The sequence below is a fragment of the Anoplolepis gracilipes genome, chromosome 16, assembly GCF_047496725.1.
Source record: "Anoplolepis gracilipes chromosome 16, ASM4749672v1, whole genome shotgun sequence".
NCBI lineage: Eukaryota > Metazoa > Arthropoda > Insecta > Hymenoptera > Formicidae > Anoplolepis > Anoplolepis gracilipes.
In genome coordinates this window covers 7,961,209-7,987,473 of record NC_132985.1, presented here as the reverse complement: position 1 = coordinate 7,987,473, position 26,265 = coordinate 7,961,209, and the positions used below count along the sequence as shown (strand labels likewise).

The window sequence follows — 26,265 nt, the reverse complement described above, 5'->3', positions numbered from 1 at the left end:
AGTGGTCCTTAAAATAACGTTGGACGCTGCGATCAGCTGATTGCTACACGCGATGTGTCTCTCAGCTGAGCCGGAAAATCAATATATCGATCAGTCTGAAGTCGTTGACGACAATGTCGATGACAATCGAAGGAGCGTCGCCATCGCGGAGGCGGTTATTTCTCTCTCTCTCTTTTTTTCACTCACTTTGTCCCTTCCTTTTACGCACACACTCAGACATACACACATCGCGTGTAGCAATCAGCTGATCGCAGCGTCCGACGGCTGGCGATCCGGGACAACTTTTGGTCATTAAAGTAATGTTATTTTAAGGAACACGTATTCCTGACGTAATTATAAGACATTTTCTTCTTTATCAAAATTTTATTTAAAGCATAATTTTATGCTACAAGATAAAATAGTTAGCGACTCATGCGGCGGTAATCACCCGTCGGTCAGTTGCGCCCGAGCCGCTCCTGCCTGCCTTCTATACTTGTTGCTACCTGGATAAAATCTAGAGAGGTAATTCGAGACACAAAAAGGCTTTTACAGTAGTATAGATATAGTATAGATATATCTGCGGCATATTATACATTTATGGATCACAGCTCGCACAGATTTACGACAATGTAGGATCCAAAATTTCTCTCGTAGATTATTCATAGTAATGTTTATACCTGCATGATTGAATTTCACATGAACGTGTTGAATGATTTTTTCAGTTAGTAGATGTTTCGGATCAAGAATTATTGGATATCTGAAATTGAGATTATCTTGGCGATTGGAAATGATTGTTCGCGTACGGAGTAGCCTCTTATCCTCAAATATATCCAATCCTTGTAAACGTGGATCTTTCACTCCTTTGAACGATTCTTGTTGTGCCAATCGACACAGAAGCAACTCAGATGCGATTATTTCTTTGGCCGTTATTTCTTTATCTTTGATCACATCAGTTTTCCTGCAATTAGTTAAGAATCTCAACGTCCATGCAGTCAAGCGCAAGATTTGAGAGTACGATGAAAATCTTCTCAAATACCACGGAACATTATTTTCTACCGATTCTGCAGAAAGATTGCTCATGACGATATCTTCTTTAATACTAGAGGGACTTTTCTTCTGTGCTGAAGTCTTGCGAAGTTCCTCATTGACTAATTTTTCATCCACTTCTATATCTTCAATTGGCCATTTTTCGTGTGGCAATTTTAACCAGGACGGATCTTCCCATCATCTAGACTCAACAAGTTTCTTTGCATCGCAACCCCGTGATGGTAAATCAGCTGAATTCAATTCTCCTGGTATGTATCTCCAAGACTCTGGGTGAGTGAGTTTCCTTATTTCTTGAACTTGATTCCATACAAATGTTGCCCATTGTTTTTCTTTACGTATCCAGTATAGAACTGTAGTCGAATCGCTCCAGAAATATCTTTTAATGTGTTTATAGTTCATTGCTCTGTCAAAAGTACGCATCATTCTTGCTCCAATCGAAGCAGCAAGCAACTCAAGTCGAGGTATCGTTCTTTTTTCTTGAGGTGCTACTCTCGATTTTGCTTCCACAAGCTGCACCCTGACTTCAGAGTTCAAGCTTACTCGAACGAACAGAGCAGCTGCATAGCCATTTTTACTCGCATCTACGAAAATGTGAAAAGATATCGAGTTTTCATTCCATTGTTCACCAAATATCTACTTAGGAATTCTTATAATTTGAAGTAGATTTAACTGCTGTAACCATTCCAGAAATTCGTTTTTACTGTCTGCATCAATTTCTTTGTCTCGGTGCAACCGTTGAGTCCAAAACCGTCGTAACATTAATTTTGGTTTTAATAACACAGGGCAAGTGAAACCCAATGGGTCAAACATCTTCTGTGACCAAGAGAGGACCACTCTTTTGGTTATCTTTTCCGGAATTGCATTCAAGGAGGGTCCTGATAAAGCCAACATATCTGTGTCTGTATCCCATAGAATTCCGAACACCGTAGTTTGACTATTTTGCTCTTTCATGCCTGTATATCTCCATTCTCTTAAGTCAAACTTAGCTTCATTCATTAAGGAGACGGCTTCATTTTTAAAGATGTGAAAATCTGCATAAGACTCAACACTAGTAATGCAGTCATCTACATAAAATAATTTTGCAAGTTTCTCACAAATCTTCTTTCTGTGTGGAGAATCCGTGGAATTTAAGATTTGCTCAATATGTAACTCAATAGTAGCTCCCAATAGGAACGAACTACTTGACACTCCAAAGACTACACAACGATGTCTGTAAGTTTCAATTCTTTCTTGAGCATCCCACCACAAGAATCTAAGGACATCTCTGTTTGATGGAGCGATACTTACTTGCAAGAAGGCTTTAGCAATGTCTGCAGACACACCTATCTTCTTTTCCCGGAATCGATGCAACATGGCTGGAATCAACTCAATTAAATTAGGGCCCGTCTCTAAACATTGATTTAATGAGGGCTAATTTTTTGTTTTAGTTGAAGCGTCGAATACAGGTCGAATCTTCGTCGTACTTCCTTGTTTAACGACATGTTTGTGCGGGAGATAGTAACTCCTATCAGCAATTTCATCGATTGGTACTTTCTCGATGATACCTTCATCTAGCCAATTGTCGAAAACAGCATTATAATCCTTGAATAAATTTTCTTGCTGTAGCCTTTTCGTTATTAATTTTAATCTCTTTTTGGCCGTGTCTCTGTTGTCTTGTAAAGCAGGATGATTTTTCTTCCAGGGCAATAAAACCTCATAACGCTTTTTCTTGTTAATCTTAGTTGTATCTTGAAATAATGTTTTTACTTTTGCTTGCCGTGCTTCCTTAGACATCGTCTCTATAGGATCATTAATACCTAAAGTATCTAGTCTCCATAAATCCGATATGTCACTTCTTGCGTCATCATAGATACAACCATCAAGGTCGCATCTTCTTCATTTTCGTCAAGTAGATTCTTACCCAGTAAAGTCCACCCTAGTCTAGTTTCTATGGCGGTTACGTTATTATCTAATTGAAGAATGTTCCCCGTGAGCAATTTGCCAGCAACGTCAGCTCCTAGTAATAGAGTAATACGTTCGTTTCCTTCTCCGGTATCACTCAGCTCGAGATTATTTTTTCTAACAAGTACATCTATCCATGACCTGTCGATTCTCTCGGTTCGGGAAGTGTTATGACATATGACATCTTGTTGAAAAGCTATAAAATTACACTTATACGAACTATTCATATTTTCTACATAGATTCGAAAAGCCTTATGAATTTGCGGTTTAGTCTGAACTCCTCCGAACAATAGATGTACCATCTTTTGTTCACCTACGGCCTCATAACCTAATTCCTCAGCTATTTGACCTAAAATATAAGATTTGTGTGAGCCTGTATCGATAACAGTACGAACATTTTTGGTTTCTTTAGGACCTCGCAATCTAACTTTTAACATAGGCAGAAATAATTTAATATCTAAAGATAAATTCGTAAGACAACTGCTTTCTTCATTAAAATCTTGTTGACTGGCATTTTTCTCTTGTTTTCTTTCCGCGACTTTATTTGGTCCTCCTTTATTTGCAAAACTATTGCACAACAGTAAACAGTGACTCTTTCGACATCACGGACATTTTTCTTTGCTACGACATCTTTTATAACTATGACCTATTTTTAAACATTTAAAACAACCCTGCTTGTCCTTTACAATATTAATTCGCTGATCCATAGGCATGTTCCTGGCTTTCTCGCAATGTACGCTGTCATGACTTTCTCCACAGAATAAACATTTCGATAAGTTTACTTCTTTCGTGAGCAACCCAGCGGCTGTAGCTACATCTTCATCTTGACCGTTTTTCGTCTTCTTTTTATTTTTGTATTTCACCGGATCATCATTTGCATCAAAGCACGTCTTTGCCATGTGAATGCGTTCCTCGCTCTCCACTTCTTTCCCTAGAAAGATCATTAAATGCGTAAGACGATCTTTTACAGTGACATTTGTATTAGAAACATGCGCTGATGTAGTCATTGACCGCTGCCACGTTCGCAATATTTCTTCTGGCAGTGAGGATTCAACTAAAGGGAATAACATAGCCGCACACATATCCGTAGTCACGCCTAGAGAATCAAGTGCTCGAATATGCGTTTCTAATTTATCATAAATGGTCACGAGCGAAATATTCTTATTCTTATTTAAGACTAACTTTAAGAGTTCACGTACATAAAATTCTATCAACAAATCTTTTTTACCGAATCGGGATTCAAGACTCTGTTTAGCTTTTTCGTAATTATTTGCCGTTGGAGGGAAACTATTAACAATCTTAAACGCACGCGAATCTTTTACTGTAATAAATAATGAAATTTATCTTCTCTTGACAGTGTTGTGTCATCATGAATTTTTTTAAAAGTACTCCAAAATGATAACCAATCTTTAATTTCACCTCCAAATTTTCTTAATTCAATCTTAGGTAATTTTAATGCACGTATACTTTCCTGAGCTGAAGCGACTGTCGGTTGTAACGACGGCATCGGTGCATCGGTTATATTTTCTTGTTCCGTTATAAGTGACAACAGTATCTTTGCTTGATGATGTTTTTCCATATACTCGTCGGCATTCTCCATTTCCTTAGAAAGAGCTTCTTCCGTTTCTTCAGCTTCGAGCATTGCATCCTGTATCCTGTGACTCAGTTCGCCAAGTTCACTCGCCTTTTCTCTAATTAACGCAAAATGTGTCTGCAGCGAGGTTATGTCAGGCGACTCTTTTTCCATTTCCTTTTGGAAAGAATTGAGTGCTCTCGTGAACGAGTTTCGTGTAACTCTCTGTGCTCGTTTCAATTTATCCATTGTATTCTGAGATAACCTTTTACTACTGTCTGTTCTGAAACCGGTCAGCAACAGTCCAACTAAAATAGTCCTGTCACGGTCGCCAAAATGTTGCTACCGGATAAAATCTAGAGAGGTAATTCGAGAAACAAAAAGGCTTTTACAGTAGTAATGATATGTTTAATAACGTAAATCAGATACAGAAAAACTCTTACAACACACATAGGAAAAAAACTGCGAACAAAGCGGGTACAAAAAAAAGTCGAGAGTGCCAGCGCTCTCAGTATATAATAGCGGATAAAACATCGGTACGCATCGGGACACGTTGAAACCAAGAGAATCGACAGTAGCGCCATCTTTAAATATTCAAAGTGAGAGTGTAAACTAAAAGCTTATTCGCAACAATACTCGATGCGTGATTTGCTAACTATTTTTGGTTATAACACAAAAACTACGCTTCAAATCAAATTTTGGTAAAGGAAAAATTGTCTTAGAATTGTGTCAGAAATACGTCATTTTACGGACGGAAGGTTGTTCTGGGACACCCTGTATATATATAAATTAATAACTATATTAACTCTATTTAATATAATAATCAAATTTTATATAATACTTTGAAATAAAATTTAACTTATTGCTTGTTATTATCTCATGTTATTAGATTACCATGATAGATGACTTAGATGAATATTTTGGACTTCCTGGGAAGAAAACAAAATATCTCTGCGAGAATACCGAAGTATTTTATAAGAGATCAATCAAATCCTTTTGAATATTTTTTTGAAGAAGCTTTCACTAAACGTTACAAATTTACTAAAGATCAAATAATACATTTAATATTACTCTTAGTAAAAGACAAGTTAAAAAGGTCTAACAATAGAGGCTTGCCAGTACCTCCGATCCTTCAGCTTATTATGGCGCTTCGTTTTTATGCGACTGGAAATTATCAAGTCAGTACTGTAGTAATGCATTAAATTATTAATTTTTTAGTGCTAATAAACGTCTGATTTCCAGGCTGTTACAGATGATCTAAGAAACTTTTCTCAAGCTACTGTTTGTAGAAGTATCAAAGCGGTATCAATAGCACTTGCTGAAAAATTACATAATTATGTAAAATTTCCTACAACTATAAACGATCAACGAAAAAATATTCGCAAGTTTTATCAGATTGCTAGATTCCCTAATGTAGCTAGATGCATAGATAGTACACTCATAAAGATTATCTGCTCTGCTAAAACAAATTGGAGAAATGTTTCCCTGTAGAAAAGGCTTCTTTGCTTTAAATATATTGGTAAATATATTGTCAATCAATTTAATTTTTATGACAATTAAAATTTTTATAAACATTTTATAACATTTTATGTAGGCTACTGTATGTCCAAGAGGAGAATTTCTGTTTATAGATGTGCGACATCCAGGTAGTACCCATGACAACACCTGCTTTGACCGTAGTGCTTTAAAGTTGTACTTTGAACAAAATCAAATAAAAGGTATTATAGTTCATATTTTACTTTGTAATTAAAAGAAAATTTAGTTAAAAATGATATAAATAATTTATTTTTAATTTTTTAGGTTTAATGTTAGGTGACAAATAATACGGTTGTAAATCGTATTTACTTACACCAATTTTACATCCAGTAATTTGAATGCGATTACAATAAAAGCCATATAAAGACAAGAAATGTCATTGAAAGAACGTTTGGCAGATGGAAAGAAAAATTTTCATGTTTAAAAAGGGGACTTTTGAACAAATTAGATAATACCATTGCCATCATTTGTGCTACCACAGTTCTTTGGAATTTATACATTGACTTGAATTATCCAAACGAAAATTTTGAAGATGTGGAACCAAAAAATGCTGAGTATCTTGATGATGATCTTCGCAATATGAATGAACTAGATTATCGTTTGGACTTTATTAAAAAACATTTTACTAATTGATTGTTATATTCTCTTGAAAATAATTAGATTTCTCTTAATAATATTTTTGTAACATAAATTTTACATAAAAATTTTTATAAAGTTTACTTATAAATATTAAGTACAATTTTAAGGAACTTGTATTATATATTTATATTATATTTAATTATGTATAAGTAGATATATATAGAGAGTTCTAATCCAGGGATATGAGGGGGGTGAGGTAAGCGGGGGGGACGAGGCGAGGTACCTCGTCACCCCCCGCACTGACGGGGGGAGGGGGAGGGGGGTAGTCCCCCTCAATCGCGGGGGAAGGGGCAAATGTCCCCCCCTAGACTGAGGGGGAAGGGGGAGGTACCAAATGCCCCACCCCCCAGATTAAGGGGGAGGGTGGTACCAAACATCCCCTGATTGAGAGGGGAAGGGGGGGGGCATACATATGGTTCCGCACGTGGAGGGAGTGTCCTCTCCGAAAGACTGCGGAGGTCTGACGGTGAGAGAGAGGAATGTCAACTGTTATAGATAAAATAATCACCCCACTCTGTTTATTCAAAAATGTATATTTGCAATAAATAATTACGTTCGCAACGCGGTAGAGGGAGACGGTGCGATAGACGTCCGCAACGTGGTAGAGGGAGACGGTGCGATAGACATCCGCAACGTGGTAGAGGGAGACGGTGCGATAGACGTTCGCAACGTGGTAGAGGGAGACGGTGCGATAGACGTTCGCAACGTGGTAGAGGGAGACGGTGCGATAGACGTTCGCAACGTGGTAGAGGGAGACGATGCGATAGACGTTCTATATAGCGTAGGACAAGGAGAGTATGACGTGGTGTGAGAAGGAAAGCGCTGTATGTGTATGACAAGGGAGTGCATGATGATAGGAAAAGGAGGACATAATGGTAAGAAAAGGAGAGCATGATGGTAGGAAAAGGAGATATAGGTGCGAGAGAAAAGAATAGAGATGAAGAAGGATAGCGAGAAGGAGAGCGTGTTATGGGGTGCGAGAGAAAGAATAGAGAGGAAGGAGGATAGCGGAGGCGCGATAAGACGGAGGCTAAGGCGTACGCGAGAAAAAGATATTTTTTGTATGTTACGTTTTTTTTTTTCTAATATTAAATGTTATCTTATTATCTAATTATATCTAATACAGAGGAAGAAGGATGGGATAGATGATGAAGGTGGAAATAAGTAATATATATATATATATATATATATATAAGTTTAACATAAATTTTTATTTAAAAAGTGTGTATGTGTATACATATAAAGTGTGTGTGTGCGTTTGTGCATGTATTAAAATTATTATAATATAAAAAAGAATTAAAATTGTAATAGAAAATTGAAAAAATTAAAATATAAAAAGAATTAAAATTATAGTATAAAATTTTAAAAAATTAAAATAATGATCTAGGGTAGCAGCTCTGAAACAGAAAAAAACATTTTTTATTAGTACTTTAAAAATATTTTCTAAAATGATAAAAATTATAAATACTTACAATCTATTCGGAGTCTCTCTCTCTCTCTCATCTGACGACCTGGAGTCCTCCTGCAGAGTTTCGGGGAGCCACGGTTCCTCTGTCTCCCACACCTCATACGGAAGCTCACCAAAGAGTTTCCGCAAACAAAGACGATCCTCGTTAAACTGAGGAGTCACCTCCTCGCGCCTCCGGTTCTCGGGAGTGTCACCCCAAAGATCATCACGCACCCATGCGTATAACTCTCTCTCGTGGCGCCGGAACATCCTTTTAATTTGTCTATCATAAATATTTACGAATCCCTTAATTTTTATATCAGCCTGTGACTCGTACTGTAAAAAAAAAATTTATTATTAGTACTATTAGTAACGCTATTAGTGCCAATATTATTTTTAAAAAAATAAATACTTACATTTTTAAATGCTACTATATTTAGCACAACTCTTATTAATTCATGTGCGAGATCCCTCATCGTCCTTGCCAAATAACCCCAGTTTTGAATAAAAATTATATCCACTAACGAACACATCTCGTGGTGTGGCATCCTTAAAACTTGCGCACTTTAGTCGTTCACAGACTAACACAGTCTTGATGAAAGTTCTAACGGAGTTAGCCAACGTCTCGGGAAAGAAAAGTAGGGGATGTGTAGCAGCATCTAGGCTTAAATTACACAGCAAGGTCGATAGACAAAAGATCCTTTGAGCCTTTTTTAGTTTTTTTCAACACATGTGTATGCATTAAATGAGTTATGTACAAATCGCTTTCTTCTTTCTTCTAAAAAGGCTTTCCTTCTTATTCTTTTTACCAGTCGCAGCCTAATTTTTTTAAGATACCTCATTTCCGGAATATGTTTTAATCGCGTACGTTCTATATCGGTATTTTCATCAATGAAATCACATAAAAAATCTATTTCATCACGGATCTCGAAAAACAGTTCTAACGATCTTGTATAAGTCTTTGGTAAACCAATTTCACGATTTTGTAAAAATTGCACTACAGAATTCATGGCACTACCGAAGGCGTTGTAGTTTAATGTGTGTGTGTGTATCAAATGAGTTATGTACAAATCGCTTTCTTCTTTCTTCTAAAAAGTCTATCCTTCTTTCTTTTTTTATCTGTAACAGCCTCTCTTTTCGAAGATACTTTATTTCCGCAACAACAGGATCTTCAAATTGCATAAGTTCTATATCGGTATTTTCATTGACCACATCACATAAAAAATCTATATCGTCACGGATCTCGAAAAACAGTTTTAACGATTTTGTATAAGTCTTTGGTAAACCAATTTCGCGATTTTGTAAAAATTGCACTACAGAATTCATGGCACTACCGAAGGCGTTGTAGTTTAGGCGATACTAAACTATTCAAAAGCTCGAGCGCCATGTGTGGCTGTCGTATGATGAAATCTAATCAAATGTATACAACGATTGAAATATTCGGTTACAAATGTATACGCCAAAGCGTGAGATAAAATTTTTGGCTAAATGATAACATAAACAGACCGTCGACAGTACGGATGTTTGCGCTAAAGAATAACGTGCCGCATAGTGGGTGGGCATTATCATATATATTTGACTATAAATGTAAATAATAAATATAATCAGGCGTTCTATAGTACGATGTGGTGTATGTGTAGGACAAGGAGTGCATGACGATAAGAAAAGGAGAGCACGATGGTAGGAAAAGGAGATATGGGTACGAGAGAAAGAACAGCGCGCATGGTGAGAGAAAGAATAGAGAGGAAGGAGAGCGCGCATGGTGAGAAAAGGACAGCGCTATAGACGTAGGACAAGGAGAGTATGATGTGTAAGGAAAGGAGAGAGCATGATGGTAAGGAAAGGAGAGAGCATGATGGTAAGGAAAGAAGGTGACAAGTAAAAGAAATATATAAATGTATAAAAATTCCAAATTTATTTAAAATTAAAAAAATTTAATTACAGAATATAGAAAATAATACTTGAACTATAGTTTTTTAATGTAAATATGGGTTGATTGAACCTTCATGATGATGATTCGACCACCAATTGAATATTTTAAATACATTTTGTAAAGCGCAATTTCGTACATGTCTATCGCAACGCAGAGTAGCATCTAATTTATCTAAAGCAGGAACGTCATCATAGTCGTTATCCAATGTCTCGATAATAAGACCGATTCTCGCATCGTCTTCCAGTAAATTTGCCAACCATTCTCGTTTTTCATGTCCTTTGACATACACTCGAGAAGATGTATCTTTCAACGTCACAGCCTCAGTGATTAAACGTTTAGCCATGTAGTATGGAACGTTCCCATCTTCCCATTGCAGATTATGATGTTTTCCAACCAACCATGCAACCTGAGATCTCTCAGACCTCGTGAGCAAACGAAATGGTGTAAGACTCGTAAAAATATAATGAGAGAGTACAGATCCCTTCGTCAAAATCGCAATTTCTTTCACGATAAACTTTCCTCCAACGATAAATCCTTGAAGATCCACAAACGTTGGCACAACCATAATGAAGAGATATTAGCGAGAACTACGACGACGAACGACTAACGTTAATCATCGAGTATCGCAAGTTTTTATGTTATATGATCCGGTATGCGATTCTCCAATTTCGTTTGCAGAAGAATCGAACGTTGGTTGGTTGGCTGATAAGACGAGCGTTCCTGCTAGTGTTGATTCATGTAATTTTACATACTACGTTCGTTAGAGGATTGTATTCGACAACGCGATCATGCAAAATGAGACAATAAGCGGTAGTGTTTGCCGGCACATTTTCTTTACAATCAAATTCTATTCTTACGTCTACGGTAGCATTTTTCACCGATTCGTTTTGTCGAGAACAATCGATGATTACAAACGGACCGTAAAGTAGAAACAGTGAGACGGTGAGGCTCGGTTCGAGGTACTCGTATCCGTAATAGTTTTTGCAGAAACGCGCGTACGTGTCGTATAGAATCGACCATCTGTTTTTATCGAAATCCAGATTCATATCGTCGTACGGATAACATTCCGAGTTCAGATAAAGTTTCACGTTTGTTAATTTGCAGTCGTCGAATTTACTCATATCCTCGAGCATAACATTCTTCCGACCTGTCTGCAGAGCAAAGATAACGTATCGTGGTTTCTCTAGCTGAGTCGCGGTCTTAATGGCCCACGAATGCTTGGTTGTACGCTGCAACAGCGGAAACTCATACAGATCCCACGAGCGAAAACCCATGCTGAGGTAGCGTCCGCTTTCCAGAGCGCGCAGCATAGACAACTTCTTAATTTCACTCAACAGCACATGTGGCATTCGCCATTTATCTTGAATATGTTGATCACAGGCTCCACCACCGAAGCTCCAACCAGACAATTGTTGTCATTGCGCGATCGTATTAAGATCAACTCGTGACGAGCGTTAATTACTATGCGTCTGTAATCCTCGCAAAATCCCAATAACATGTAAAGCGGCACGCAAAAATTAAAATGTCCATTTACAGTAGTTGGATCACTCCAGCCAGCATTTCTCATAATCACGCTTTTATCGGATGATATTGTTACATAGTTTTTGAGCATACTCGTTATTCCCACGTTTCTGTTGCGATCAATCTCCACGCCATTGAGTTCGTATCGAATCTCATCAAACATGAATGCTACGCAATTATTTTGCAGTACCACATTAGATCCGTCAGTTGGATTTTTTATCTTCAATTCTCCCTCGATGTATAAGAAACTCTCGTACGGTAATGTATACAGATCCTGTTGTTGTATGGGTATTCTTATCTCGTCACTGTGTCCGAACGTTGTGTTGGCGAATGGGTTGTATGCGTGAGTCTCAATCTTGACGATGCGATCGTCAAAGATCGGTTCGTCCGCGATGTTGAGAATGTCAGTCATCGTTCAAATGTTTCGCACCGCGAATCCCAAAGATTGTAAAAACGCAACGTTTGATGCGTTCAATTTCTTTTTCTTAGCGCAAGATGATTGCATATTAGCAAATCTCGATGTTGTTGTTGTTGTCGTCACGGGCGTCGTAAAAATTGTGTTGTCTCTCACGTCTTTCGATCCGTTCAGCACGAGCATCACACGCTAATTTTGTCGCCGTCGTACATGCACTCTAATGGTGATCTCTTCTCCTCGAAAATCGAGTAATCGTCCTTCCTGATCGACAACGCGTAACGTTAAATCCGTAATGCTCCGTACGATGATCGGTAGGTAAATGATGTGCGCCGGTGTTTCCGATATCTTATATCCTGGTGGTACCCTCGGTGAAAATTCATGTATCGTATGAACGAGTTTACCGTTGTTGTACGCACCCGCGGTGACATTACATTCGACGCGGATAATGTTCACGTTGATAATGTTAATCGGCACGTCCGACTCGTACCATTTTCGCGGCTGCAGTATACGGTTCGAGAATCCTAGCAGCGATCCAATATTGTTAGGCTTGCTAAAATTTATTCTGTAGGCGCATTTGATCTCGCTCCGCATCGTATTGTAATTAGCGCGGAGCACTATCGGCCATTCTCCAGCCTCGAAGTCATCGTCGTCAGTTTGTTTTTTATCACCATCACGAACTGCGTGTTGCGAACGTTTTCGTGAAATTGTTTTTTTTAAAAATTCATGTATCGCTTGCAGCTCGTACGATCCCTCGGGAATCGTAATTTCAGCATCGTCTTTGCCAAAGTAAAATTTATTATTCGAGGAATTCACGTTCGATATCGTGTGATAACTCTCAAAATCCGCTAGACCGAGTTCGTATTCACCATCGCTTAAATCTACGGTGGGCGAGTAATTTGCCGCGAGAACGCTGCTCTTCCCAGTCAGCGTGAATGTCATAGACATGTTGACCAAACTGTTTAACGAATACTAAATTAAATAGCGGAATGTATGTCTTTAAATTCGCGTGCATCGACCGCTCGGAAAAACTGCAAGCACAATAGAGCGTATGACAAGGAGAGTACGACGTGGTGTAAGAAGGAAGGCGCTATAGACGTAGGACAAGGAGAGCATAATGGTGGGAAAAGGGCAGCGCTATAGACGTAGCACAAGGAGAGTATGATGTGTAAGGAAAGGAGAGAGAGAGAGAGAGCAAAGGAAAAGGTTGCAGTAAAAGAAATATAAACGTAACTTATTAAGATATTAAAAGTATTCTTGACACATTTCCAATAAACTATACATTTCGATTAAAAAATATATCAATGTAACATATTATTATTATTATTATATAATATACAGGAAGAAGGATAGGATTTTATAAAGAAGATACATAGCGATATATATGTTTAATATATAATTTTTATTCAAAATGTGTTTTCATACATATAATGTGTATGTGTTAAAATTTAAATTCGCGTGCATCGACCGTTCGGAGAAACTGCAAGCACAATTGTCCGCAGATGCTTTGATTATAAGTTTGATAGGATGTATAATTATAATCTATTTTTGACACATTTAAATATCGTATCAATTCATTCGGCGGGCGAAGATTGCCAAAACTGTCAAAATATATAGCGCGATTCCCTCTCTTTGCATACGCTACCCAGTGAGTACCCGAGCCTTTAGCGTTATCCAAATTTATGATACCGCTCTCGTTTCGATATATACCACCGATCGGTAATGAGTCACGCATAAAAACGCCTCTAAAATATGGAATGCGCATACGTTTTGCTAGTTGCAGCAGTTGTACGTTGGTAGTTGCACCCTTTGGCATTTTTAGTGTCTCTTTGACGTTTTTTTTTTTCTTCTTCTTTCTCATTGAGATTCCTCGTCCGTATTTGTATGGCGCGAGATACAATCCGCGACCTTCCATGGCGCGATTGTGACGTAGCATCTCTTGAAACTGACGTTGCGTAGATTTTCCGTCGTTTACCATCTTCGCTACACCAGCCGCTCCACCAATCAGAGATCCGAGAGCACCCAACACTGGTAGAATCGGTAATACGCCTCCGCGTTTCGCTACCGGAAGTATTCGTTTTTTCGTAATCTTTTTCTTCGTCGATGACTTTTTCATCCCCATACCCATTTTCGTCTTTGCTTTCATGACCGTCCAAACGGCCGTGGCGGCTGCTCTTTCGCCAAAATTCGAATCTTTCGCGGTAATACGTTCCCGCGCCCTCGCAGCTAGTATACTATCCGCTACGTGTCGTTCGCCGAGGTTGTTGCTTCGCGAGTAAGCTAAATCGTGTTCGCGAGACGCGACGTCCAATGGGTTGATGCCTCGATCGCCTCTAACCAATCGTTCTTGTAAACGAGTTCCCGGTCCGCAAAACTGATATCCAGGAATATGTAATTCGATAGGGAGTGCGTTTATCGCGCGATTCAACAGACCACAGCCTCTTACGGTTTTCGCTGACATTCGTAACAATCTTTTATCATCGGCGCTGGACCGTCAATGTGCGTTCGTTGCCACGGTCGATTGTAATGTTCGAAACAGCGACGATAGGTCTGAACCTCCGAATCAGCCTTTATATATTCCGGAAGTTTGTCCCACAGACGTTCCACGTAACGACCAAACTGTTTCAATAAAATAATCTTCGGTATATATTGCAACTGTTCTGAGGTAAGGTTGAGAATATCACAGTCATCCGACAGTGAAAGAAACATGTTTGACACTGAGCGGTTTCGATTTGATGCGCATCTATAAATAGGCTCTCCTCACCCTCCTCCTCCTCATAAAGTATCGTTAAGTCTGATTAGACAAGTCATGCGATTCGTGCTACAACCAACGGTAATTAAAGTAACAAATTTTGACAATAGACTAATGCCTGAAAAAGAAATACACAAACATGGAAAAATGTTACCGAATACAATACGCGGTCTCATTTGCGGCCCTTCGAATTGCGGTAAAACTAACTTGTTGATAAGCTTGATAGAAAGTCCAAACGGCATACGCTTTGAAAATTTATACATATATTCAAAATCTCTTCAACAACCAAAATATCAATATTTGGAAAATTTACTATCATCGATAGATGAAATTGGTTACTTTACGTTCTCTAATAACAGCGATGTCATTTCATCGAGAGAGGCGCTTCCGAATTCGGTTTTTATCTTCGATGACGTGGCATGCGACAAGCAAGATACGATAAGAGAGTACTTCTCAATGGGTCGACACTCAAGCGTCGATTGTTTCTATCTCTGTCAAACGTATGCCAAGATACCCAAGCATCTTATACGCGACAATGCTAATCTGTTGATTTTATTTAAACAAGACGGTACAAACTTGCGACATGTGTACAACGATCATGTAAATACTGATATGTCGTACGATGATTTTTGCGCGTTATGCCAAAAATGTTGGCAGCACAAGTATGGATTTCTAGTAATTGACAAAGACAGTTCAATGAACAATGGACGTTACAGAAGAGGTTTTAATGAATTTGCGGTACCGTAAAATGATCAGTTGCTATCGAAACATTGACAGAGCAACGTCTACATAAAAAAAACATGAGTGATCGTGAAAAGATTGCGCGAAAAATTGTACAGACGAGCGAGTCAATTCGCAAAAAATATCGCGCGTTAAAAACTGATAAAATTGAGGAAGATGTAGCGTTGGAGAAACAGTTTAAACCGATTAGCGAGCCTCTAAAACAGCTTGTTCAAAATACCATCGATGTAGAATCCGACGTATCGAAAATCGAACCGTTCGATATACTCGAAAAAGACCATGTGGAAAAGAAAATTATTAAAGTTAAAAAACGACCAAGAATCTCATATAATGATTTGAGCTCAAAGCAAAAACGATTAAACGTCTCATTAAATGATTTGCCGATAACTTCTACACCTAATCAAAGACGAACGATACCGGACACATCTACTCAGATAGAAATTGCGCAACCGCGTCAATTATCGTACGAGCAACCACCCGTCGACGAAATTTTTGAAACCACACCCGATTCGTTGGTTACGACGGTACAACGTGAATTGCAAACGTCCGCAGGTGTAAACATATTTCGAGAGCATTTAGGTCCACTCGGACAAAAATATATATTAACTGTTATGAATCAAGATAAAGATAAAGCTATGGATTATGTGTACGGCATTAAGTTTTCTAACGATGGAATAATGCTCGGTGATAAACATTTTGACGTAGACAAAAATGATAATATAATTATCAATGAAGTAAAATATACGGGAACGCCTGGTCTCTATGAATTAATTTTCAAAAAAATCCCCGACGATGAAATATATACCGAAGATGATTTGCTTAAATATAAAAGTATATTATTAGCGACGAATGCGCATAAACGTGGGAACAAAGCACATAATCCAGTATTAGGGACTAAAGGATATAAGTATAAAAATGTAATTGCGCCGTTGTTGTCTAGCAGAAAAGCTGGAAAGGGTATACTACCGCGCGCTATGACTCTAAACGACAATAAGATCGACTACGTGCATTGGAACGATCCAAACGAGTTGGTAGATCGTCTGCGATTACTGGATGCTTCGCGTCGAGCCGGTAACAATGCTCACGACAATGAAATCATGTCGATTATCGAAGAACTTCGCGAAGATGGTCTTATTATAAATTGAATGATGTATCGACAAAACTAATCAGTCGATCAGCGTCGCGTGACACTTTACGAAGCGTCGGAAAAAATGCCTATCAACAAATTTGGCTTATTCGATTCAAGAAATGATGCAACCGGTACAAACGGCTCTTGGGATAGATTGGTAAAAAGTTATGTGCACGAAAACGCTCTGTGTCGCATCGTTACAGACTTCGATGCGAGGTCGCGTAAGATTCGTCGTGTAGCGCAACCTGAGGCTGACACCGATGCCGTCAACAAATTGTACGTACAGTCTTGCGTTAAAAGATTAATGAATCGACAGAAACAATCAGACGAGAAGCTTACTTCGCTTGAGAAGGACGTGCGAGCATTACAGATTGCGCTAAACAATCTTCAACGCGCGGCTAACGTTAACTCAGAGACGGCTATCAACCCGAATGAGCATCAGTGAACGGGTTAGGAGCGGCTATCGAACGGCTATCGAACAGCTACGAAGGATTATCGAACGGCTGCGAACAATTATCGAACCGCTACGAAGAATTACCGAACTGCTATCTAATATACTACAATGAGTGGCAGTGGTAGTGAACGACCTAGCAGCAGCAGCAGCAACAACAGCCTCGAACGAGGCTATCAACATCTCAAGCAGGGCTGTGAACGAGGCTACGAACACGTTCTTCACGGCTACACTCAAGGTTACAAACAACTCAAGAACTCCTACGATCGTTCGAAAGACGTCTGTGAACGAGGCTACGAACGGGTCAAAAGCGGCTACGAACGAGTCAAAAACGACTGTGAAAAAGGCTGCGAACGGATCAAGAACGATTTTCGAATGGGTGAAGGACGGCGGTGAACAACGCAAGAACGGATTAAGAACGGATCAGAAAACGTGAAAAAATAAAAAAAACATAGAAAAAACGGAACTTAAAGAACGGCTCTTAAAGGACGATAAACGAAAAATGAGTGATAAAAAAGCAAACAACAAACAACCATCGAGAAAAACTGGCAAAGCAAAGAATCAACATAGTTTGGAGAGACGGCAGTTGGTAAACGAGCTGCACGCGCCAGCGAGAAAAAATTTTCCCCGAAGACACGTCATAGTGCGGGGATACGATGATCTGTGGCAAGCCGACATCGTCGAGATGCGTCCGTATGCTCGAGTCAACAAGGGATACAATTACATACTCACTGTTATCGATGTGTTGAGCAAGTATGCGTGGGTCGTACCGCTCAAGAGTAAAGGTGGAAACGAGACGGCCGATGCGATTGCGGAGATAATTCGAGACGATGCGAGATGCCCGAAAAATTTTCAAACCGATCAAGGAAAAGAATTTTACAATGCAAATGTACAAAACCTCATGAAGAAACACGATATTAATCATTATTCGACATATTCCGTCATGAAAGCCTCGATCGTGGAACGCTTCAATCGTACTTTGAAGAATAAAATGTGGAAAATGTTTACGCTCAATGGAAACTACAAGTGGATCGACGAACTATCGAGACTCGTTGAAGAGTACAACACGCAAAAACATCGCACTATCGGTATGAGACCTATCGATGTTACTCCAGCCGTCGCGGAGAAACTTTTACATACGGTGTACAGCAACGTAAAGATTGCGGCGCTGGCGAAATTTAAAATAGGCGATTCGGTGCGCGTGAGTAAATTCAAGACTTTATTCGAAAAAGGCTACACACCAAATTGGACCACCGAAGTGTTTGAAATTGTTAAGATACAGAAAACTAATCCCGTGACATATATATTAAAAGATTCGCGCGGAAATCCCGTCGCCGGTGGATTTTACGAATACGAACTACAACGCGTTGCTAATCCCGATATATATCTTGTGGAAAAAATATTGAGGAAGAGAGGGGATGAAGTTTTTGTGAAATGGTTGGGATTCGATAGTTCACGGAATTCTTGGATTCATAAAAATAATGTATTGTAAAAATATAACAAATATTATATAAAGTTTACATATATAAATATATATAATATTCAAATATATACACTTTTTTTCTTTTTTACAACGGTATTCTGTAATGCCCCCATGGTAGCGTATCGATACTTTTAGGTATTATATACCGTTTATCATCGTGTGGACTTAGAGCAATTTTTTTCTGCCGCATGGTATATACTTTATGCATTTTTGATCTTATAGTCGATTGCTGTCGCGTCATTTCAATTCCTTCGTTCAAACATTGCATGTAATCGTCAAATGTTATCGTTTTCGCGACGACGCTATTCTTGACACCTTTTACCTTTTTCGTATCCTTTTTACCATCTATTTTTAGCGCGTACATTTTTGCTCTAAGCCCGACAAATTCTGTCATTATCATACCGTTGTTTTCATCCTTCATCAGACCCGGTACCTTTTTATTCACGAGCGGTATACCGTACGCATTGTCTATCGCATAGTCGCTCGTGTCGAACTTGTCGATGTCGCGCTTCATATTCTCGTACACGTCTTCGCACTCAATGTGATATATGAGACTATCCGTGTCGGTGTACATGACTTTACATTTTTCTCTATACATTGGAATCATGTAATCGTGATGAAATTCGTACAAACACATCTTGGATACATCAAGTATACACATACCTACATAGATTGGTTTGTAAAACTTCACCTCGAGTCTACGCAATTCCACAGCGATTAAATTTTCCGAAAAAATGCTCCTGCTATGAAAATTTGGTTTCGCGATCATCGCCTCTGCGCCGTACCTATCGTCCCATTTTGTTATAAGTTTTACATCTACGCGATTGCGCACATTTTCCATCGTTTTGCCGAAAACTGCATTATTCATTAATTTGTATAAATTCTTTTCAAAATCATTTTTAGCCATTGTTCTAAATTGCGTGTTTAATTCAATATATGTACGTAACCATGGAGATTGCGCGAATTGTAATATGCGATGAATTTTTGTAACGCGAAGACCGTGTCGCGTACATTGCTGCAGATTGCGGTAGTGTATTACGTATCGTTTCTTATCGTATAAGGTCGCGAGCAACTTGTTCTCTCTCTTGCCGGGTGGTTTGTCACGCGTCGGACAAAACGGTAAGTCAGTATGCGCGTCGTGAAGATGTTGCGGGTACTCGAGATCGACTTCGAGGATATAGCCTGTAGGCGAATCGGACGCGATCGATGATAGATCAAAATTGCATATATTGTCGACCCATTGAAAACTAGCGTAAGGCAAAGGTTGACACATTGCCCATCCGTATAAATTATTTACATCGAAATACATTAGATACGATGACGGTTTCAATGGGTCGTATGACTGCATGTACTTGTTATTAGCATGCGCGTATCTGTTGGAACATTGACTCAAACCACCGCGTATACCTCGTTCTATAAACATTACCATATCGATGTCAGTGAGCAATTCAAACTTAATATTTGTATGCTTCAACATGGCATCCCACGTGTATCCGGGCAGAGTATAATAATGCGCAGGGTCGAGCCCGTAACTCTTGATACAATTGTCACGAAAATTTTCAAAAACATCTGCTAACAACAAAACATCGATTTTTAAATACAGATCGCTATATTCGCCTAGCGTTCGAATGGAGAATCGCTTCCACACAATCTCAGCGTGCGCGTAATCGCTCTCAGATACTGTGTTACCTGTCAAGGAACTGTAAAATAATTCGCGCGGAGGTAAACATGTATCGTGCAATTTATCTACACAATCGATATATTCGTACGGAAAGACGCCTTTACGCGTTAACAGATCAAAGTCTTCTACCCGCAAATTTTGATATTCAGATTGTAAAATTTTTAATTTATCTTTACTGAGAAAAGATGCTAATTTGTTGAGACTTGTTGTGAGAAATTTAAAAGAATCGATGAAACGTAATTTAATGTGATTTCGCCAATTGTCTTCCGTAAGTTTAACATCTTTCGTAAATGAAACGTATTTTTCTTTAGTTATCGGAAGTAGATCGATTCTTCCTTCGAACGCTGTAGCTATTTCCTCGATTATAAAATGTGAATCGTAACCGGATAAATTGTGGAAAATAATTGGAATATAAAAGGATTCCTTATAATTTAGATTGCAATTTGAATGCGCGGGACCTCTGTACCGCCCAGTGAGGTGGCAATGATCGTGTACGCGCGTATCGTCTTCCACGAATGGTTTCTCACATATGTGACATTGAGTAGCGCTGTTAAACTTTTCCAATTCTTCACGCGTCAAATTTATCATGGGAAGATTTGTAGATAAAATTGTTTTCACGCTCGTTGCTAAATTTTTTAATTCTTCAGCAAACCATGCGACGCAATTGGCTTCGCGACGAGAATGATACGCGGACAACAAATTATCGTACGAGCAATGTACATAATAAGCGATACTAAACACTTGATGATGCTGATATAAATTTTTTTCTGCTTCTTCTTCTTTGTACGTCTTTCTCAAAACACATTCCAGGTCGGCATACACGACGAAAGGAACCTGCTCCTTCCTGTTATAGTTGTTAAAAGCGAGCCACTTATCCTTATCGCTCGGTAATCGGATAGCGCAGTCGTTCATCTTCCCGCAGTCTACAGTATGTGACTGTAGTTTCTCATTCGAATAAAAATAATGTAGACATCTATAAAAAAGAAATAATAATTATATATATATTTTAACATTTATAAAAATAGAAATAATAATTATATATTTATTTTGAAAAAAATCAATAATATTAAATATACATACCGATCACAGATATATTTTTGTCCATTGTGTTTATTGAGTTGCGAACTCACGAGTCGCGATAAATTCTTGATCCACGCGAAATGTCCGATATCTTGCGCATCTTGAATGTAGAGCAAATTGGCGTGCTTGTCCCTCTTTTGCTCCGAAAGACGAATAGGAACAATATTTTCGTTTTCGATGGTATACACATTGATTGAAATATTGTTGTTAATTTCAAACTTTTTAATTTGATTAAGAGTCACTGGAAACTCAATGTCTCGAAGATTTAGCACATCCGTGTAACGCGGGTACGATAATTCTCGTTCAACCCTTCTTTCAGCGGGATACATAGCAGCAGTCACTGCCCATGCGAAACATGCATTGTCTTTGGATCGCACGTTAACTATCGCTCGCTTCATCATTATCTTTCGCGGTAATATAATATGACATCCCGCACGCATAGGATTATATTTATTTATATTTACAGTCAAATTATGTATACGCGATAATGCCCACCCACTATCACGTTCTTGAAATTCTTCGAGAGATGCTAAAGTGGGCTCGATAACACGTTGCTCGTACCATTCGCGTAAATCAGATGTACGAAATAGTTCACAGTTTTTTGTACTTACACTTTTATCGTTGTGCTTTTCACCCGCCACAAACTCACCGTTAAACATAGTATTCACTTTCACACTGCAGTGTGTTTCGATAGCGTCTCGCACATGTTCGAGCACGATATCACTCGCGTCTTCGAGAAACTGGCGAGGTTCGATATAATTGCTATTGATTATCGCACCAGTCGATATACGGTTCTCGAACGCTGTATCAATTTCTCGCCAAAATAGTGCAGCTTGATGCGCGCTGTGTCCGGCACCCGCGTGTACGAAACGTTTGCGCAACGCATTTTTCAGTCCTTCGAGTCGCGCGATCTTTGCGATCAACAATTGTCGATATCCGATCGATATTCGCGGTCGTTTAATTCGACTCTGCTCTTCCAACGACTTGATATAATCATCGCATCGCACCTCCCACGCAAAGTACTCCTCCACCGAATTTATCAAGGTGGATTGATGCGTTAAAACCTGCTCCATTTTTTTTTTTTTTTTTTTTACATATAAGGTACACTCGTGCAAGCTTCGACAATAATGGCGAGATGTGACTCTCCGTTCTGATTTATATCTAATCGTTATATTCTTTTCAGATTGCGAAAACGTTATTCTTTCGTATAAACATCCGTCATTTCTATAATATCACGTCTCTTTATCTCACGCATATTTTCGTGGTAATATAATATAATATGACATCCTCTCCGCATAGGATTATATTTATTATTTATAATCAAATTAAATATACATGATAATGCCCACCCACTATGCGACACGTTATTCTTTAGCGCAAACATTCGTACTGTCGGTGCGTTATTCTTTAGCACAAATATCCGTACCGTCGACGGTCTGTTTATGTTATCATTTAGCCAAAAATTTTATCTCACGCTTTGTCTTATACATTTGTAACCGAATATTTCAATCGTCGTATACATTTGATTAGATTTCATCATACGGTGGCCACACACGGCGCTCGAGAAAGCACGTGGGGACGCGATTTTTAATAATTTCTAGCAACCTTACATTGGCGCTTGCAAAATTACGTCACAAATACTCCCCTCCTCATTACGTTTTGCGATATTACAAATTGATCGCAGTACTTTCAATAGTTTAGTATCGCATCAGTTGTCCGTGCATAAGGTTGTGCTAAAAAAAATGTGCTCCACAAAAGAAACCAGCAAGATGAATTTTTACATTCCGATTGAGAACGGTGAAATTCAATCAAAGAACATGTAAGTTTCAATTATTTTCTAAATATTATTTCCTAAAAATTATTTTCTAAATATTATTTTTTAATATATTTTAATATTTTATATAGCGTTTCATCTCGTCGTGCGGTTTGCATACTTGGAAGAAGGTATATCTTAACCCCGACATCTTACAAATATTTGGAGATTGGAATAAGCGTTGGAGCTATGTCGTATGTCGAATTGATACTTGGTGACAACCGAGGTAATCGATTAGTATTGCCTATCGTACTCTGGCACTCATTGATGCAGAAACGTGCAGACATTGAACGACATGTACAATCGACTGAAAGTCAACCATTATGGATTTGTGATCTATCTATCCAAATGATCGCATTAAACGGATCGAGAATTGTTAAATTAACATTATCTAATAAGTCTTTGTATATGCAACCTCAAACATTATTACATTTATTCGATTTTGAAGATTGCATCGATCATATGCATTCATGGTTGTGTCAAAATACACATTTCGTGAATGAAAAATTTAAACAATTTTGTAACGTCTTGCAACGAAACAATATTACTGATGTAAATGATGCTGTGAAAGCGATTCGCGAGAGTGACGCGTTCGATAGTGGATCACTCGTAGATTGCGAATTGTTGGCGTGTGCTATAAATGATATACTTTATGATACTTGTAACAAATAAAAAATTATTATTAACATTAATGTTTCTCTTCACACTATTTTATTCTACGACTCTTCCTCCTCCTCCTCGCGCTCTCTTAGTCTCAGTCAAACAAAGACGTTTACCTCTCATAGGATCATATGCATAGTCTATTTAAAAAGAGATACTCTGTTTAGAGAGAGATGGGATATGGGATCCCGTGTATATATTTGAGATAAATGTGCGTGGCGCGTGGTTAGTTTTTCCTATACGCTCTAAGAAGAAGCTTATTGCGTACTCGTGTCGCGAGGAAATATATGAATTGTGCTCGTGTCGCGAGGAAATATATGAATTGTGCTCGTGTCGCGAGGAAATATATGCGTTGCGCGTGTGTCTTCCGAATATGGATGAAGATAATGGTGATAATTATTTTATGATAATTTCCGATGAAGAAGACTCAGACATTGAAGTGCCGCTTTTAGAACTATCTAGTGATGATGATGATGACAATAACGCCAATATTGGAAATATTGGTTTGGATGTTATAGAAAATAATGGTGATATTGATATGAACAGTTCTGACGAAGAGGGTGATTTGGACGTTGAAGTACAACACTTAGTTGACAGTGACTATGAAAGTGCTGAAAGTGTTTTCGAAGATAGAATTGATCGTGCATTGGACTTAGCGGATATTAATTCTTATAATGAATTAACAAGAATGTGTTGCATATATTTTTGTTATGCAACTGCAGATGGCACATACTTCTGCACATCGTGTTTCATAAGAATGGCGTACCTTTTTGACGAGATTTGTGCTGTGCGTGAACACTCGATTAATATGTACGCATTAATACTCGGTTTATTTTGTAGTGAGTGTCGAACTCCATTATTTCAAATTTGACCTTGCAATATATGCCCCATTTGCATGACTTAAGACTTGTGTGAATACTACAAAAAAACTTTTATTATTATTGTGTAAGTGTAGCACATACACCGAGGACTTATGTGTAAAAACTAAACAAACTATTATTGTTACCTTTGGGGTGACACTTCCGAGAACCGGAGGCGCGAGGAGGTGACTCCTCAGTTTAACGAGGATCGTCTTTGTTTGCGGAAACTCTTTGGTGAGCTTCCGTATGAGGTGTGGGAGACAGAGGAACCGTGGCTCCCCGAAACTCTGCAGGAGGACTCCAGGTCGTCAGATGAGAGAGAGAGAGAGAGAGACTCCGAATAGATTGTAAGTATTTATAATTTTTATCATTTTAGAAAATATTTTTAAAGTACTAATAAAAAATGTTTTTTTCTGTTTCAGAGCTGCTACCCTAGATCATTATTTTAATTTTTTTAAATTTTATACTATAATTTTAATTCTTTTTATATTTTAATTTTTTCAATTTTCTATTACAATTTTAATTCTTTTTTATATTATAATAATTTTAATACATGCACAAACGCACACACACACTTTATATGTATACACATACACATATGTACACACTTTTTAAATAAAAATTTATGTTAAACTTATATATATATATATATATATATATATTACTTATTTCCACCTTCATCATCTATCCCATCCTTCTTCCTCTGTATTAGATATAATTAGATAATAAGATAACATTTAATATTAGAAAAAAAAAACGTAACATACAAAAAATATCTTTTTCTCGCGTACGCCTTAGCCTCCGTCTTATCGCGCCTCCGCTATCCTCCTTCCTCTCTATTCTTTCTCTCGCACCCCATAACACGCTCTCCTTCTCGCTATCCTTCTTCATCTCTATTCTTTTCTCTCGCACCTATATCTCCTTTTCCTACCATCATGCTCTTCTTTTCTTACCATCATGCCCTCCTTTTCCTATCATCATGCACTCCCTTGTCATACACATACAGCGCTTTCCTTCTCACACCACGTCATACTCTCCTTGTCCTACGCTATATAGAACGTCTATCGCATCGTCTCTCTCTACCACGTTGCGAACGTCTATCGCACCGTCTCCCTTTACCACGTTGCGAACGTCTATCGCACCGTCTCCCTCTACCACGTTGCGAACGTCTATCGCACCGTCTCCCTCTACCACGTTGCGAACGTCTATCGCACCGTCTCCCTCTACCACGTTGCGAACGTCTATCGCACCGTCTCCCTCTACCACGTTGCGGATGTCTATCGCACCGTCTCCCTCTACCACGTTGCGGACGTCTATCGCACCGTCTCCCTCTACCGCGTTGCGAACGTAATTATTTATTGCAAATATACATTTTTGAATAAACAGAGTGGGGTGATTATTTTATCTATAACAGTTGACATTCCTCTCTCTCACCGTCAGACCTCCGCAGTCTTTCGGAGAGGACACTCCCTCCACGTGCGGAACCATATGTATGCCCCCCCCCCTTCCCCTCTCAATCAGGGGATGTTTGGTACCACCCTCCCCCTTAATCTGGGGGGTGGGGCATTTGGTACCTCCCCCTTCCCC

The 26,265-nt window shown here is 38.6% G+C and overlaps 4 protein-coding genes and 1 pseudogene across 4 annotated transcripts; 1 reads left to right on the top strand and 4 right to left on the bottom strand.

Moving 5' to 3' along the window:
• Nucleotides 1-423: 423 nt before the first annotated feature.
• Nucleotides 424-1,059, bottom strand: LOC140674781 (uncharacterized). The gene is made up of 2 exons (XM_072908548.1): nucleotides 657-1,059; nucleotides 424-482 (listed from the first exon to the last, which is right to left on the bottom strand). The coding sequence occupies exons 1-2, from the start codon at nucleotides 1,057-1,059 to the stop codon at nucleotides 424-426; spliced, it is 462 nt and encodes a 153-aa protein (XP_072764649.1).
• A 193-nt stretch (nucleotides 1,060-1,252) lies between these two features.
• Nucleotides 1,253-2,379, bottom strand: LOC140674780 (uncharacterized; annotated as a pseudogene).
• Nucleotides 2,380-15,548: 13,169 nt separating this feature from the next.
• Nucleotides 15,549-16,765, top strand: LOC140674463 (uncharacterized). Its single transcript, XM_072908004.1, has one exon. It carries the CDS (start codon nucleotides 15,581-15,583, stop codon nucleotides 16,664-16,666), a length of 1,086 nt encoding a protein of 361 aa, XP_072764105.1. The 5' UTR covers nucleotides 15,549-15,580; the 3' UTR covers nucleotides 16,667-16,765.
• Nucleotides 16,766-18,640: 1,875 nt separating this feature from the next.
• Nucleotides 18,641-21,183, bottom strand: LOC140674511 (uncharacterized). Its single transcript, XM_072908097.1, has one exon. It carries the CDS (start codon nucleotides 21,175-21,177, stop codon nucleotides 18,670-18,672), a length of 2,508 nt encoding a protein of 835 aa, XP_072764198.1. The 5' UTR covers nucleotides 21,178-21,183; the 3' UTR covers nucleotides 18,641-18,669.
• A 96-nt stretch (nucleotides 21,184-21,279) lies between these two features.
• Nucleotides 21,280-22,418, bottom strand: LOC140674779 (uncharacterized). The gene has a single exon (XM_072908547.1). It carries the CDS (start codon nucleotides 22,416-22,418, stop codon nucleotides 21,300-21,302), a length of 1,119 nt encoding a protein of 372 aa, XP_072764648.1. The 3' UTR covers nucleotides 21,280-21,299.
• Nucleotides 22,419-26,265: the final 3,847 nt, after the last annotated feature.